The following is an 18,751-nucleotide window of genomic DNA, read 5'->3' on the forward strand; positions in this document are numbered from 1 at the left end:
ATTTTTCTATGTCTGGGTGTTATTGCCAAAATTAACTTACAAAAAGGAGTTTAATATCAAAAGTATACTGGTGCAAAATTAGAATATGGTTTTCTCTCTGTTAAAAGGACAGTTTCCTTGTATTTATTGGTGGGTGGGCCTTGACGGCCTTATACTGAGATACGTAAAAAAAAAAAAAAAAAGAGAGAATTATTGCATGGTCTCACTTACATGTGGAATCTTAAAAAACAAAACAAAGAAAAACAAGCTCATAGATACAGAAAACAGATTGGTGGATGCTAGAGGTGGGGAAGTGATGTCAAAATGGGTGAAGGAGGTCAAAGTGTACATGCTTCCAGTTATAAAATACATGTGAATGAAATAATGAAATATATAGTATGGTGATTATCTATATATATAAAAGCCTAAGCGACCAGCCAATCGGCCGACCAGCCAATTGGCCAGTAGGTATGACGTGCACTGACTACCAGGGGGCAGATGCTCAACACAGGAGCTGCCAAGCAACAGCAACTTTGTAGAGTGCCCTCTCGCACTCCAGGACCCCTCCGGGGATGTTGGACTACCGGTTTCGGCCTGATCCCCACAGGCCAGGCCAAGGGACCCCAGCTGCGGGAGGGACCCCACTCAGTCTGCAGATGCCCTTAGAGCCCCAGCACCACCCCAGGTATGGCCAGCCAGGGAGGGACAATGGAAAGTTGGCACCAGGGCATGTCTGGCCTGTCTCGCCCAGTCCTGCCCACCGGCCACCTTCCAATTAATTTCCTTTCAATGTGCACGAATCTATGCATCGGGACTCTAGTAGTTAATTACACTGTATTAGATATTTGAAACTTGCTAAGAGAGCAACCTTAAAAGTTCTCATCACACGAAAAAAATATTCATAACTATGTATAGTGATAGAAGTTAGCTAGATTTATTATGGAGATCATCTCAAAATATATACAACATTTAATCATTATGTTGTACACCTGAAACTAAGCTAATAAGTAAATTATACTAAATTTTTAAAAAATTCCATGAAATACGTTTAACATGCTTAGGCTATGTCATTTGACTATGCTTTCTACCGAAAACTTGTTTAAAATGCAAAGAAATTAATTTTAATAATAAAATTGCATTTCAGAAAATTGATGAAGTAACAGAAAAAAATATTTTATTTAAAAAAATACTTATTTGGCAATAGTAGCATTCTAACAATTTTCTTGCATTATTTCTTTAAATACAAATACAGTTTCCTTCTATATATGAGTCAAGGAATTTGATCATCAGAGAGCAGTCATCCTCCTTGTCTCTTTGGAGGCCTGACATAGAATTAGGAACTAAAGAGCCCGCACCTGCCAGGTGTATGATGTGAACAGACCTTTAGCTGTGTGTCTAATTCACTGGTTGGGATTTGGGAACCAACACCTGATACCTCCACTAGCAACTGCAATGGCAACAGCCCCTATAGCCACTGACAGAAGGTCTGTAAATTTTTTGCATCCATCACTTCTGGGACCTTTGAAGTCATCTTCCAATCCATCAGTGATAAAAGGCATATTCCTGCAAATGCAGAACTATAAACATTAAAATGTTTTTAATCAAATGTGGAACACTTGGCCAGTTGCTTGGCAAAAGTAGTCTCTCCTAATTGTAGGCTGTTTCTCTAGACCTTCCTCACACAAACAAATTGAAACTGAAACTCTCTCACGGGATTTCTGTTCTTTGCCGTCCTAGTAAAAAGAGAAATAATTATAAATTTACTTAAAAATATTTCTGATAGAATCAGATATAAAACCCAATGATACACTGTAAATTTTTATTAAGAAAGATTGTTTTCCTCATGTTCCCAACCCCTGAAATCACTTTTTTATATGCATGGGACTCCTGAGAAAAGTTTGACCTACCAGTTTTTCAGGATTCAGTTCTGGGTATTAAGGTTCTCAGTTTCTGTCATCTACAAATTAGGTAAATAGTAATTATTTTTATGGAAATAAATGCTTTTAAATTTTTAATTTTTGAATGCATCAACTGATTTGCATTCTATTTAAATAAAATGAAAAGATAAATATACAATAGATTGATAATTGAATAGATATCAATAAATGTCTGAAAGTGGTACATCAATCAAGTCTTCCAAAGCTTTATAAACACAGCCATTGGAATTTGCTTCAGGCTAAAACTTGGCATTCAAAGTTGATGGTGGAGACACAAATTCCTTTTCCAAAGAGCTGTTCTCATTGGTGAAGCTGTTCTTACATGTAAAGCCGTGGGTTCAAGGGAAAAGACAAACACTTTCTCAGGCTTCTCATGATTTTTTTAATCTATTCTGTGCAAAAATATGGCTTACAGTTTATTGCTGAAATGTAGGAACCTGAAGATTCCCAGTCCACAGTTTCAAATATAATAAGTTTCTCAATTACTTGCAGAATAGTAACTCCCAGAACTTCAGGACTGAACTGTTAACAGTTTATACCTTTTACTCATGCAGAAAAATTCTCACAAAAGCCATAGACCCCCTAAAATGCCCAATTATAACGATACCATGACAATTCATTGTTTTTATCATAACTAGGTAAATCAATAACTTGTATAATTTTTCTTCCATGAGGTAAAAAGCTGTGATAATCATGTCTTCATCACTTCACTCTTACTAAAATGTTTCTGAAACGAATAGATAATAACAAGCCCATGTTCACATCAGGTGTCATCTATTTCCAACTTGAAGTTTTTTTCTGTATCTTAGCTAAGCTGTGAAATAATATTTGAGACTAAAGAAAATGGTTTCCGTAGTGCAGCTTAAAGTTGACTTTTTCCAAATAACAAATGATTTTTAGCATAACTAAAACTTTACAGTACTTTGTTGAAGCAACAAGTTGCCCTAATAAAGTTTTTATTTGAACCTTTGAAACTTCATATTCATCATCTTCCTTCACCCACTTCCTTGTCTAAAACAGGAAGAGTATACTGATACAAATAGCTTGTCTTTTGAATCAAAGTTCTGTATTATCATGACCTTTCTATATTACAAAAGGAGGTGTTGATGAAGTAGGAGTTTAGGAGAAGTGTGTACAGGTCCAGAAAAAAAAAAGTCCCGAAAGCTTGGAATTTTAAAAATGGAAAACCTTATTAGAAGGAAGTTTGCTGTTTTCTTTTTCTTTTATTTTTCTTCTAAAGAAAAACTACAGAAAACTGATTCAGTTCATTCAATGTTAGTTATCTATGTTCTGAATGTTTACAAAATTTTAAAATAAACATTTCATCAGGAGGCTAAAGAGCAGGGCAGCCAAGCAAAGTTGAAGCGTATTTTCATGTCATCTTGAATTGTGGATAGCAAAAGGACAGATTAGATCACATGGTGAAAGTCATGGTCCACCAAGCAAATGATCCTAGAAAACATTATCTTTCGCTTCTCACTTATTCCCCTTTTTGTTAAGAGAGAACTAACTCCTAAGTGATCACTCTGATAAATAAACCCCAGAATAACAAGATTTAGCCATGGAAAGTATGTCCAGCAGCTAGAACTCATGAAGCTCTTATTGCCTGGCGATCCAGAGAGTCTGTTTTCACATTAGCTTCTAAATCCCATGGCAAATTAATTAATACCTTGATATAAATGGTTGTCTAGTTATATTGGAAAATTTTGAGAGATGGACATTTAACAGGATGGTGTATCTTTAATTTGCTGATGAAGCCTCTCATTAGTTAAATCAATTACTGAGCTCTTACTTTAGAACTCTTGTGGTTCGGGGTTCCCTGTAGTACCTTCTGTTATTTTCTATATGAAAACACATTTATTTATTTCTATGCAGCATGAAAGGGAACTGAGAAGGGGTAAGTGTTCTTTATTCAGCCTCTTTAGTTGACCTTTCAAACTCTTCATATCCCAATCCCCAATTTGTGCCTTTAAAAATGAGTTACCTTACATATTTCTTCTTCTGTTTATTTTGCTGGGATTGTATAGAGTAATTATTTTTAAGAAAAAGTTTAATGTCTGTAAACAATGCTATATAGATAAGTTGACCTCACTTAGTATAGGTAAATCGAGCACTAAAGCATTCTACTGCTGCTGTAATATTCTCAATTGAGCTGAGTCATTACAGTAGAATATCAGCCAAAGTCTTCAGACACCTTTTCTTTTTTTTTTTTTAAGAAAAAAGATTACCTTCCTCTCAATCCCCCTGCTAAATAAAGACTCTGTACAAGAAAAAGCCCAACCAGTTGCAATTAATTTAGGAGATCTCAATGATCCCCTTGTGTTCATTGATTTTTGGTATTCTTGAATAATTAACATGACAGTAAAGCAAAAATGTATGCAATGCCCTATGCCACAATTGTTTTCCAGCCTTAATATGGAAACTTCTAAGTTGTTTTGACTGGGAAACTAATAGCAGGTTAGATAGTTCTGTACAAGTTTAGAGATATATGATGCAAAACCATGTGTTTCAATACATTCTTCTGGTCAGAACCACTTAAATCATCATCCTACACAAGCACATATTGAAACTCAACTTTAAGCATTTTATTTTTATGTACATTTCATTTTGTCCAGAAATAAAATATCTAAATACAGACAGACTGTAATGGTATATGTGTATAGCTGTCAACAATACTTGAGCTGAATAAATGCTTTGTACATTAACTTTCCTTTTTTAATGGAATTCACAGCTACATTGATAAAATGGATTCCTCATATCCTTTTTTTTCTTTTTTAACCAATAACAAGCAGAGAGACAAGTACAAGTTAATATTAATAAGCAGCTCAAATAACACTTGGTTAAACTATGTACAATACAAACCATTCATACAAATGAAGACTAGGATATTGAATTTATTACAATATTTGTGTGTAGTAAAGATAAGACAGACACTTATAACTTACATGGTGTCTGTCAGGCATTTCTTTTCTTATAGAATGATCAGAACTTGTTTTAAGCAGCTTTAGCTGGTCTCAACTTTGCAAAAAGTCCAATGGTTGGTGATGAAAGCTGTACTCCAGTATCTGCCCACATGTAAATTGCAAATGTTGGCTCATCTTTACTGAGAACAGGCTCCCTCCATAGAAAAAAGAGCCATCTTGTATCACCTTGAATGTGCCTACAGTATGCTGGAAAAAAAGTTACTACACTTTGTTGTTGTTCATAAAATAAAGAATACTGAGCTCTAAAGACATATTTTTTCCATTTTAACAAGCATATACTCCTACAGTAGTATTTACCAGTACAGCTACTCCAAGCAATAGGTATGCATGAATGGGGACTATTGATTAGCATGTGCTCAAGACTTTAAAAGGGATTTCCACAACAGCAAGTGTTAGAAACCATCCACTGTCAAGTTAATCCTTTTGCCTGATGATATTTGATCCTGAACCATTATGAGTCAGACAATGCAAGCCCTCTGAACAGGAGTCGTGACAGATGCCAGCTGAAATGTGTTCAGTGTGTGTGTTTGTGTACATCTATGTGTGAGAGCGTGTCTTCAAGTGGGGCTTGAAAACCTATGGTGATTTACAACTATACTGAGAGATGAAGCTGACTGGGCAGAAGTTACATCAGATTGTTTTCCACTAGCAGATTTGCAGCCAGTTGACAAGAGCAGCAGTGTAGACATATTCCAGGCAACAGATGTGACCTTCTTCTCTGAGGTGACAGCCCTGTCATATGACCTTTAACTCCTCAGGCTTCAGTCTCAATCCACCTCACGATCACCCTCATCCCGAGGGGAAGTAAGGTGTGTCGCTGTGATAGTTGTAGTCGGGGCACACTTTCTGTACCAGTTTATAATCTGTACTATAAAAGGAAATGTAAATACAGATCACCTTGAAGGGCTTGGAGCAGAGCCAGGATACATGACTTTGGGTCTGCTCCTGGTAACAGGTTTTTGAAGGGTCATAGTTGCAGAGTGTGTTCTTGGTGGCCTTGTCAACCTTTTCATATTCGATGCGACAGTTAAAGGACTTGGAATCTTTGGCATCAATCACGGTTTGTTGTGCCAAGTCGAATTCCACTATTTTTGTCGGGGGCACCAAGCTTACAGATACATTCCCTTGACCCGTGGAATTATGCCTGAAGTAAACACTAAATGTCCCATTGCCATGATCTACAATTTTTCCAGTTATCAACAGGTTTAGCTTCACTGTTTTGATGTTGGAATGAAAGTCACCCCATCCAAACATTTTCTTAAACTTGCCCGTCTTAACAATGGGCCTTCGCTTGGCCCTGGGCCGAGGCTCTTGAAGGTCCGTGGAGTTCCTCAGCCAGTCCCAGAGGTCTTGCTCAGAATAAGGTTCTGGGGTGTCATATCGCAGGTCTAAATCTGTATCGTTTTCTTTGCCACGAAAAGTCTGTGACAGGAGGCGGCTGATAGACAAGTCTTTGCTGCTTTCTGTCCATATGTGCTTTAGTGTGGATTTGCTGCTTCCCGATTTTAGAAGTTCTGACTTTCCACCATTTGTTAAATTGGCACATGTGACCTGAAAACAGAACAGAAAATGGCATTTACATCTCGGTGTCTGAACATCCAGCATACAGATCAAAGCCCGTTCAGAGAGACGCAGAATCAAATGATGACACTTCTTAAAGTACCTTCAGCATCTGGCCAATATTTATTAATATGTAACAAAATACCACTTCTGGTTTTACATAATGATGTAAGAGATGAGGTGTAGGTGGATTCAAAAAAGAAAAGAAAAGAAATAGAAAAGAAAGCCACCACTAAACCTGACGAAAAGACTGTAAAAGCATTGACTTTGATGAGTCACAGGTTCATCTAACATGAATAAAGCAAATTGAACTCAAACAGAAATCAAACTAAAGTTATGATTTCTTACCACCAAAATCTAAACAGTTTTAAAGTAAAATTTTATAATTCTTTTTTCTACTTCAGAATTACTATAAACTTTAAAACTGTATGACTCTCTGAAATATGTCAACCAACATCCTATAGACTTTTGTTAATCCATGTCGCAATCATGTCAGAAAACTTAGTTTTGCAGAGACTCTGGTATTTTTCAACAGGTCAAAACAAAATGTTTATTATCATTTATTATAAGTAAGGAACATATTGCATAAGACATACTTTTTTATCTTAAGGGTTTTAAAATGTGGTTTAGGAAAAGGGACATAAATGAAAACATCTAATACACAATATCCCATACATAATTGTCAATCTAGAGGGGCTGTACATCCATGGTGCACTGGCTCATGAAGCAGTAATGAAATTGTCCCAAAGAAGGAGGCAAAAGGGAATTAAAGTGCAATTTACCAGTGGCATCTGGGAGGGTGGAAGAAAAAAATGTAGAAGCAGGAGACATGATTTCAAGGAAGAAGAACCAATATATTTGAAAGGATTATAAGATTATGGCAGGCAGACAAACCTCTGGTTTTCAGGTAGAATAGAAATTTAGTTCTAAATCATACTCTCCACAGCTGTAGTAATTATAAGTGTGAGCTCCAGAGTCAGATTGCCTGAATCTCAATTCAGGATGTGATGTATGATGCAGCCAAGTTCCTTAACTTGTTTATGTTTCTGTTTCACTCTTTGAAAGAATAGGAAAATGATACCCACTCCTTCCCAGAGCTACTGTGAGAATTAAACAGAATATTCCATTTAAAACACTAAGACAGAGAGTGCCTGAACTATGTTAAGTGTTCAACATTAGTATTACTAACTACTATATACTCTGAATCCCACTGGGTAATATTTCATGTAAATGAATTACTTATAATAGGACTTGAGAGCAAAAATATTTTTTCTAAAATAAATCTTCCTTTACATAACCAAAACCTAAAACAATTAAAAAGGAAGCATATATTCTTGAAAGTGCTTCTATGACAACCAAAAAGAAATATGACAGGTTGAATAGATAGTAAAACTTACGTTAACAAAGGATGAGCATAAGTTCAGCTATTAAACTGTTTAATGACCAGATGCAGTGGATTTTTTTTGCCTTCAATGGGATGATGTGAAAGGCTTCCAGTAGTGCCAACAGTCAAGAAAACACTCTAGAACAGCCGTGGGCAAACTATGGCCCGCGGGCCGGATCCGGCCCGTTTGAAATGAATAAAACTAAAAAAAAAAAAAGACCGTACCCTTTTATGTAATGATGTTTACTTTGAATTTATATTAGTTCACACAAACACTCCATCCATGCTTTTGTTCCGGCCCTCCGGTCCAGTTTAAGAACCCATTGTGGCCCTCGAGTCAAAAAGTTTGCCCACCCCTGCTCTAGAACATCTCAGTTTGGGTAGAGAATCAGAGCAGGTTTCAGCTGTTATCAACACTGTGTTGAATACTCATATTCTCTCTTGCACTTAGATTAGGAGAGGAGCAGGGCAATGTCTAAAAGAGAATATCAATCACGAAAAACCAGGAAGGGTCCATAGGAAAGTTGCCAGACCCTTTCAGAACCCCAATTTATGTTGTTGTATTAATAATTCACTAACTATATAGTGAGACTCTGCTAATATTGCATTAAATAATCCTATATAATAAAACCCTAATATGCAAATTGACCAAATGGCAGAACAACTGGTCACTATGACGCGCACTGACCACCAGGGGGCAGAAGCTCAATGCAGGAGCTGCCCCTCACGGTCAGTGCACTTCCACAGGAGGAGTGCCACTCAGCCAGAAGCCAGGCTTATGGCTGGCAAGCGCAGCAGTGGTGGCAGGAGCTTCTCCCGCCTTCAAGGCAGCACTCAGGAGCAGCGAGCCTGGCTTCTGGCTGAGCAGCGCACCCACAGGGGGAGTGCCATGGAGGTGGCAGGAGCTAAGAACCCCTCGGGTGTTGTCTGCCTGACAGCTTAAGCCCGCTTAGGCTGGCACATGAACATCCCCTAAGGGGTCCCAGACTGCGAGAGGGTGCAGGCCTGGCTGAGGGACCCCCCCCCCCTTTCCCAAGTGCACGAATGTCGTGCACCAGGCCTCTAGTAGAAATATAAGAATGAGACATGGTTTTTGCCCTCAAGGACATCCCAGTCTAATGGGAGAATCAATTCAGCAAATAACAGTGATGTGACCAATACTATGTACAACATTGTAGGAGGCACAGTCAGAGTTAAAACGTTGGGATGTAGCAGAAAATAAGATCCTCAGACCTGAAAGATAAAAGAGGTTTGAGGGTTAAGAAGATAGAGATTGGATCAGAGGAGTTCTAAGCATAAGGAACAAACTGGGCAAAAGAACCAAGCTGAAAGGACATGTCAAACTTGAGACTAGAAAATAGTCTCTGAGCCTTGGGGAGTGCTGATAGGGAGGAGAAACAGAGAAAGAACTTGCAAGAAGTCAATAGAATTTGAATAAGGTACCCTGTGGTCAAACTGTGCAGGTTCTGCAAAGACATTTAAGCTTTATCTTACAAGTAATGGGAAATCACCATATTTTGTTCTGTTTTGTTTTTAAGTACGCTGTCCTGGCTCTAGAATAATCATTTAGTGGACTTTGAAGGGTGGGTTGGTTGGTAGGAAGAGGACTTGGAGAAAGAATGACTAGTTAAATAACTAATTGCAATATTTTATTTCAGAAAGTCAATGAGCCTGAACCAAGGCAGAGAAAAAGAGAAAAAAAAAATGGATGTACAAGATATTTTAGATATAGGATTAACTCAACTTGATAATATATTGGCTACATAGGAACATGAAAAAGTTAATGTGTTTGCTTACACTATAAGGGATACAGAACAAGTTAGCTGGAAAATAAAATTAAAATCTCATGGGGACATTGAACATTGAAGTGCCTGCAAGTCATTCTGATGAGGCTATTTAAAAGAATGTTTATAAGATGGGTCTGAAAGTCTGGAGAAATGAGGAGGTGGTGATGTTGATGTAGTATGAGTGGATGGTACTGTATAGATAGAGCATGGTATAGAGAAGAAGGTGGTGATGACATGTAAAAAAATGCCAATGCTTTGAGGACAAGCAGAAGAGGTGCCAAGGTAGGTAGAGACAAAAGAGAATAATTGAAGGAAAATAATATTGTAGAAACCACGTGAAGATGGGGGGAGGAAAGGCAGGCATGGGCAAGATTAAAATTCCAAGTAAAAGTCTAATACTAAAAGCACTTTAAAAAGAAGAACCTTGACTTTTGAAATCCACCTTATTAAAGCTACTTTGGACAGTGGAAAAGAGCTAATAATGCCAGATGGGAAAGAAGAACAACTAGCTTGATGCATCTGCTCCCACATGCAGTCAGGAATCATTGCCTTTCTCCTTCTATCGTACTGCTTCACATCTTAAGAACTTTCATCTTTGAAGCACATAAATATGCACATAAAATAGAAATAGATTTTGAGCCCTACTGAATGAACAACATCATTGTAAAAGAAAACCCTGTGCCCAGAACACCCTCTGCCATTGATTTTACAAATATATTAAGAGAGTTTCCTTTTAAAAGTCACCTAAAGATCCTTTGATGTCAGTACATATGAGTGATAACAAAACTGGGAAGGACATGGCATAAAGATGAGTAGAAAGAAAAAACTGACAAACTCAAATTTATCTAATTCTGAAAGGGCCAACCATTGTGCCTTTTTTCCTACAATTAATGATAATTTTCTTTATAATAACAAAAACACCAAATATGCTATACTTCCTTGCTGAATATAATGTTCCATGTCAAAAGAGGCCAATGCCCATTTCAGGAGCTGGCTCACTGATTTAATGAGACTATTTCCACAAATTATATGTGTTGCTTGTCTCATTATTTTAGAAACATTGAGAATAATAAAGATTCTTAACATGATGAGGTATATACATTTTAAAATATATGTTTGTTTTGCAAACATTGCTAAATAGGTATAAAGAAAAAGGTCATTTCTTTCCACCATAAACAAAGACAGGTAACATGAAAGGCATGTCTGGGGCAGGACCTGTGTATAGGACTAGGGAGAAAAGACTACCATGCAATGTTGGGAGTGTTACTACACTTTGATCTAACTCCTTTTCATGTCTTAGGGCCATACTTTAATATATTTTCAGCATAGGTATATCATCATAACATCAATATGTTAGCTATTAAAATATTGTTTGAAGACACCACTTTTGGGTATTAACCGCTCCTCAACTTCATTGCCACCTCATTTATGCTCCTGGCCTTATGAGGTAAAATATAAAAATTACACTTCTGCCCTAACCAGTTTGGCTCAGTGGCTAGAGCGTCAGCCTGCAGACTGAAGGGTCCCAGGTTCGATTCCGGTCAAGGGCATGTACCTTGGTTGCAGGCACATCCCCAGTAGGGGTTGTGCAGGAGGCAGCTGATCGATGTTCCTCTCTCATCGATGTTTCTAACTCTCTATCCCTCTCCCTTCCTCTCTGTAAAAAATCAATAAAATATATATTTTTTTAAAAATACACTCCTTTTACATATACTTTCTCCAACTAGAGGTACCTCCAGATGTTTGTGTACCTCTTTTTACAAGCAATAAGATGCCTTGTAATTTCTGCCAACTTGCACATGGTACTGTTGATCTATTACTGTTTAATATAAATAATTTCAAATTGCTTTGAAAATCATGTACTTATTTCATCAACTGTATGAATACTTGAAGCCAAACAAAAATTTTAAACAACCTGAAGCTTAAATAATGGATCTCTCATCAGTGAATAACTAATCAACAAAATGCAAAATGGCCTTGCTCTATGATTACAACATCATTTTGGCAGTTTTATGATTCAAAATGTTAAATATATGTTGCATACTATTAACTGTTACTGGTTAAGGGTACACTACACTATAGACATTGCAATTAGCATTTTGCATATGGCTCTGATTTTATTTTGGATCACATGCTAGCGTGTGCGCTCTCTCTCTTTCTCTCTCTCACACACACACACACACACACACACACACACACACACACACACACATGCTCTTCCTAGTTATTCCATGGGGCATGTCCTTTATTTTTAAAAATAATTTAAATCATGCAGTTCTATTTGATAAGGGTTAGCTAGCTAGCTTAATGAGGCAAATAGGAAGGGGGTGGAGGGGGGGTCCAGGAAAGATGGAAGTATTTCTGGCCTGAGCAATTAAAATAGCTATAAACCAAGGACAGAGGTATCTCTGGCTTGAGCAATTAAATGCAGCCCTCACCTGAGCAGCTGGGAGAGCTATGAGGAGTAATAAAACATCTCTAGCCAGAACAACTGAGAGAGGGTCTATGGGAGAGGAATGCATAGATTGGATCTGGAGACACCAAAATGCTTATCTTACTTATACAAAGGATAGAGAAATGACACAGGATAAGGGGGGAAGAAGACATACATTCACCGAGGATAAAGAGAAGTCACAGGATATTGGGAAGAAGGAAACATATTTTCACAGAGGATAGAGGAATGTTGCAAGAGGAGAGAAGAGAGAGAGGGGGGTACCACATGGGCTTTGAGCTTTGAAACTAATACTATATAGCAGAATAACCAATGAGGAAAGCATGGTGGTACCAAATTAAGGAGAGAAACCAATTAGAAAAGGTCATGTTCAGACAAAGAGCTACAGCCTTTATAACTCAGTAGATGCAGATTGTTTAGATTTTTCTTTCCCATTAGAGAGAGAGAGAGAGAGAGAGCGCAGGTCTTTCCCATTTGGGGGCTTCTCCTCAGGGGATCCCCTTTGGGAACATCCATGCCCAGATGAAGTTTATATATGCTTCCAATAAACATCTACATTTTTATTAAAGAAATCTGTTAGTTCACGAATTTATTCTTCAACTTCATTTGACAAGGACCCATGAGAAAAATCTACACCCTGAACCCCAAGTTTCACACTTATCAAAACACTGGAGGCCCAGTGCTCAAATTTGTGCATGGGTGGGGTCTGGCCGGCCCGTCACGATTGGGGTGGGGGGAAATCAAGGATGGGGCCTGCCAGGAAAAAGGGCCTCAGGTGGTTGGCTGGCCAGCCCCGCCCCCTGGTCAAACTCATGGTCGAACTCCCAGTCAAGGGGACAATTTGCATATTAGTCTTTTATTAAATAGGATTATAGGAGATGAAGTAAAAAGTAAAAGCCTGACTTCATCATCAGCCCCTGCTCTCTTTGCAAAGCCACCTCTCTCTCCAGAACCTGTCAATATTTTATTCATATTTGCAGTACTTTTTCATATGTAAATATTTTACAGAAATAGTGTCATATTTTATGAATTACATTTGATATGTTTCCCATCAATATTATCTTTACTAAATGGGCATATAGAATTCTATAGTATGAATGTATCATATTTCTACTTTTTGGTGTACCTTTTGTGATAGATCCTTAATCACTACATTGTTTCACAACCAGGCTATCTACAGTTATTTTTTAGCCTTGATTCCATTGGTTTTTCTGCTCATTGCTGTTTCAGATACCTCATTCTCTCCTCTCTTGAGTTGGATTTTCATTTTTATGGGTGTACAGATTGTGTGATTATTTTAGAAAGAGTACATAGGGGACAAACTATATGAGTTGTTCAAGCCTAAAAATGTCTTTATTGGCAATAAGCTTACACTGGGTATAATATTCAGTCATCTTTTCATTTACTTTGTTCTGTTTTATATTTCTCTCACTGCAATTTTAGGATTTCCTCTATTTCAGGCATTGTCAAGTCTTACAAGGTGCGCTACCTATGCCCATGCTTTCTCTAATCTCTTTCTTAACTAATGTAGAGAAAAGCATATAGACACATCTAGATATGTTAGGCTCTTTTTCATAAAGTTTCCCCAAGAGGACTATAAACTCTTTGAGGGATGTTTTTTCTATATTATGCCATTTTTTTTAACTTGGGGGAGCGAGTACCTAGCATAGAGAAGCACTCAATAAATTGCCTGTATGGTTTACATCCTTAGTACATCTATTTCAATAGTGAAGGTTCATTGATACTTTAGTCACAATCAAGATTTGGGGGGAGGACATGTGGCCCTCCGAGATTTCCCTCTTACAAGTTTAGAAGCTTCCCCTCATTGGCAATACCTGGAGTGCCTGTATTATATATGAAAAGCCGCAGGAAATGGGTTGGTGTTTTAATACATCAAAAATACATCATTTCCTTCTGCTACAAAGCAGTGCTCCAGGAGCAGCATTAACAATGGAAAAGCAGAAAAGAAACTCCATGCCTCTCCCTTCACCCGGGAGGTACGGGAAGGCCGTATTTCAGAGGAACTAAGAGAATGGGCTTTGCGTTAGAGATCACAGGGCTAAATCCAAAATTGGCTCCTCTGTCACTAATAACCATTTACAGTCACATTTTCTCCAGTTACAAAGTAGAGATGACACTTCACTCATTGAATTTTCATGAAGTTAAAAAGAAAAAGATTTTACATATGAACCATGGGAAACAGTATGAGTTCAACACATGAAGGCTATTGTGCTTAGCTAGGTTATGGAGCCCTGGTAAAAAAGAAAGCAGGGGTTTCAGAAAGCACACTGCTATTCTCTTCCTTGTCTTCTGAGTGGTGACATTACATCTTCCCAGATAATCTAAACAAACTGAGGTGGAAATTATAACTGTAACAACCCTGTGGTCATCTTTCACAGGAGGTGATGGTAGGAGATCACACTGATTGTGTTACCATTTAGTATTGGCAAATGTGGGCAATAATTTATCTTTAACATAACAACTTTAGGAGAAGACATTTTGACCAGCTGGGACATTGCATGTCATCCTCAAGAACTAGAAACATTGCCATGTTTCTACCAGTTTGATGAATCATACAACGGCTAAGAATTTTAGGTGTCTATCTCATGGGCTCTTATGATCCCATGAAGGTTGGCTCATTTCTAACATAGGGTACCATCTGTTCCCTACACTATTGTACTGGAGACTGGTTCTGAATTCATTGGTAATTGAGCTTCTCACAAGTTTGTATAACCATAATAATTAGTTTTTGCTTTTATTTATTTTCCTGTAGGTACTCTTATGAAAATGTGCTTGGTTGCCCTAGCACATGGTTGGCTCAATGGATAGAGTGTCAGCCTGTGGACCAAAGGGTCCTGGGTTTGATTCTGGTCAAGGGCACGTACTTGGTTGCAGCCTCCTCCCAGGCCTGGGCTCTGATTGGGGCTTGTGCAGGAGGCAACCAATTGATATGTTTCTGTCACATCAATGTTTCTTTCTGTCTTTCCCTCTCTCTTCCACCTCTCTCTTCCAATCTTCCTAAAAATAATCAATGGAAAAATATCCTCAGTGAGGATTAACATAAAAATAAAAATAAAATAAAATATGTGGGTTTTTTTTAAAGTGCTTGGTTTTTTAACCACAGGGAGAAAAATATGCCTTGTGAAGAGCCATTACTTATTGTTTCTGCTAAGAAATAGAACTTTTCAGCCTATGAAAATATTGTCTCTGCTTTGTAAACAATAAATATACACATAACTTTTGATATATAGACATTAATATTGATGAGAAATTGAGAATTTTTATTCCACATAGCCCAACTTAATTTATTCTTTCAAAACACAATTACAGATTTACCCAGGTTTACATTAAAAATGTTGCTTCTGCCGTGACTGGTTTGGCTCAGTGGATAGAGTGTTGGCCTGCAGACTGAAGGGTCCCAGGTTCGATTCCAGTCAAGGGCATGTACCTTGGTTGCAGGCACATCCCCAGTAGGGGGTGTGCAGGAGGCAGCTGATTGATGTTTCTCTTTCATCGATGTTTCTAACTCTCTATTCCTCTCCCTTCCTCTCTGTAAAAAATCAATAAAAATATATTTTTTAAAAATGTTGCTTCTTTTGTTGGTATTTTATATTACTACCATTTAAAATGTGTACAGAATATTTCCTATCAGGGCCCCTGGGCATGCAGTTATAATAATGAATAAAATTATTAAAATAACATGTTGAAACACTGTGCCTTGGCTAAAACAAAGCCTCTTAAACATCTTTTTAAAATTATTTATAAAGTGATTTGAATTTGTCTTTAAATCCAGATGTCTGTAAGGAAAAGAGATATATTGCATATGTAGAAATAGATGGGGTAGATCTAGAGTCATTCTTTCTGAATTAGAGGTAAATATGAGTGATTGTCCATAATAAGGCTTGTGATATAAATGCTAATGGAAATTTATGGCTTCTTAAGTCAAATGAAGCACATACCTCTCTAGAATGGACCAAATGAGGAATGATTGACCCACCTCCCAACCCTATTTTCAGCAACTTATCTGAACACTAGAGGCCCTGTGCACAAATTCGTGCACGGGTGGGGTCCCTCTGGGAGTCCTGCAGGGATCAGGCTGAAACCTGCAGTCCAATGCCACCTGCAGCTCCTATCTGCCGCTCCTGCTCATCCAGGCCCCACTGTGCCTGCCGTGGGCTCATGCCCAATCAGTCCCAATCGGGAGAGGCTCACGCTGCCACAGCACTGCTCACCAGCCATGAGCCCTGCATCTGGTGCCCTCCCAAAGGGAGTGGCCTGTGGGATCGGGATGAAACTGGCTCTCCAACATCCCCCGAGAGGTCCTGGATTGCGAGAGGGCACAGGCCAGGCCCAGGGACCCCATGGGTGCATGATCGGGCTGGGGAGGGACCGCAGGAGGGCTCCAGGGTGTGACCGGCCCATCTCACTCAGTCCTGATCAGCCAGACCCCAGCAGTAAGCTAACCTACCAGTCAGAGCATCTGCCCCCTGGTGGTCAGTGCATGTTATAGCAACTGGTTAACCAGTTGACTGTCTGCCACCTGGAGCTCAGTGCATGTCATAGCAAGTGGTTGAGCAACCTTAGCATATCATTAACATACTATGCTTTCATTGGTTGGTTGGTTGTTCTGCAGTTCGGTCTATTTCCATATTACCCTTTTATTATATAGGACTAGAAGCCCAGTGCATGAAATTCGTGCACTGGGGGGGAGGTGAATGTCCCTCAGTCCAGCCTTCCGACTGCCGGTTTAGGCCAATCCCACAGGGACTGCTGGCTCCCAACCACTTGCCTGCCTGCCTGCCTGATTGCCCCTAACCACTTCTGCCTGCCAGCCTGATCACCCCTAACTGCTCCCCTGCAGTCCTGGTCACCCCCAACTTCCCTCCCCTACAGGCCCGGTTGCCCCCAACTGCCCTCCCCTACAGGCCTGGTCCCCCTCAACTGCCCTCCCTCCCCTGCAGGCCTGGTCCCCCCCCGCAACTGCCTGCCCCTGCTGGCCCAGTCACCTTCAACTGCCCTCCCCTGATGGCCTGGTCACCCTCAAATGCCCTCCCCTGCTAGCCTGGTTGCCCACAACTGCCCTCCCCTGCCAACCATCTTGTACCCACATGGGAGCAGCCATCTTGTGTGAGGGTGTAACCATCAATTTGCATATTACCTCTTTATTATATAGGATGCGTTCTCATGCGCAGCAATGGTATATGAGAACATACTGAGTAGTAATAACAATATAACTAATCCAATAGGAATTCAAATTCCTAAAGAAACAATAACTTTGAAATATTTAGAGATATTATACTTGATATCCTCTGATTATCCAGAGGTTGATCTGGAAAGCTTTTGGTCTACAACAAAGGAAGAAATCATTATATAAATGAAGTGACAGAAATTAGTTTTCAGAGGAATATCCCTGTGCCATTTAGATCCTGAATTGCTTCAAAATTCTTCTAGGACCTCTTTTCTATGAAGCAATAATATGTGGACAATGCCCAGTGCTTCCCAGGTGCAGAGTGGACAACAAGCCAGACAGTCAACCCAGAAATATGGAAGGAGGCAGAGATCCTGGAAATACAGTTCTTCCACATGCCTATATAAGTCCCATGGACTAGGAATCTCCAGTGTTCTGAGAAGATACCAAATCTCGCACAGTGAATGAACCCTTCACCATTTCATCAAAGGTTGCTAATGCTGGAGTTTGAGTTATGACAGTGAATAAGTAACTATTTGGAAGTCATGCCCTGATCAGAAGCAAGATGTGATAAAAGCAAATTCAGCCCAGAGCACTAGGGCCCCACAAGGCTCTTAAGCGTAGCTCAGAGAAGACACAAGTGCTGTGCTGAGGGAACTTCAAAGGCCACTCTTCCCATGAGAAAACAATACCTTGAAAGCTCTTACACCAACCTGTTTTTTCTAATGCCTCCCCCCATAAGAAGATTGGCACCTATACTTTGACCTTCTGTTTCTTCCTTGCAGGATTCCTTGCAGATTATGGGTAAACATACTCTGTCCTCTACAGATCTCTTATCTAGTTATCTCAGACTTTGAAACCAGAGATACCTGCTTCCACTAGTCTGGCTAGATCTAACTTTGTTCTCCATGCACCCTCTCCCCCCGTCTTCATTTCTTAAAGTATGGCATGTGGAATCTCATTATCTCAGAGATCCAGGTGCCAAGGAAAGGGATGTTTAGGCCGAAAGACCTCAAATACAAGCAAAAATATGGCTTCTGGGTCTGGTGCTGTGGCTTTAAGTTCATCAGACATAAAACTGAGTGGTGTGCCTGGAGCCCAAAAAGAGGAAGACTTTTCACTTTTTGTTACCAAGGGAACTCAGTAAACAGTTTTACTAAATCAAAGAAGGATGCACACCCAACGATTATAGTACAGGAGATGGGTCATGAAGGAAATGAAGCAAACAGACCAGAAATGACTGAAGATGGTTTAAGATAAGTCAGTCACGAGAGAGAGGTTGGATGAAAATGCATGTGTAGTCAGAGTTCTGAGACCCCCATTGGTCTTTTTTTTTATTCTTTATTGTTGAATGTATTACATATGTCCCCTTTTCCCGACCCCCATTGGTCTTTTTTTTAATTCTTTATTGTTGAATGTAGTACATATGTCCCCTTTTCCCTCCACTGTCCTCTTCCAGCCTGCCCCAACCCCCAACCCC

The 18,751-nt window shown here is 39.1% G+C and overlaps 1 protein-coding gene across 2 annotated transcripts in view; it reads right to left on the reverse strand.

The window, feature by feature from the left end:
- Window positions 1-914: 914 nt before the first annotated feature.
- The window catches only part of NXPH1 (neurexophilin 1), a 278,463-nt gene continuing 260,626 nt past the window's right edge, over window positions 915-18,751 (reverse strand). For both annotated transcript variants that reach the window (XM_005876038.2, XM_014547666.1), the window contains exon 3: window positions 915-6,451. In XM_005876038.2, coding sequence (XP_005876100.1) covers window positions 5,690-6,451 — 762 coding nt within the window. In that variant the 3' untranslated portion in view covers window positions 915-5,689. The remainder of the gene's footprint in view (window positions 6,452-18,751) is intronic.

The sequence above is a fragment of the Myotis brandtii genome, unplaced genomic scaffold, assembly GCF_000412655.1.
Source record: "Myotis brandtii unplaced genomic scaffold, ASM41265v1 scaffold48, whole genome shotgun sequence".
Classification (NCBI taxonomy): Eukaryota; Metazoa; Chordata; class Mammalia; order Chiroptera; family Vespertilionidae; genus Myotis; species Myotis brandtii.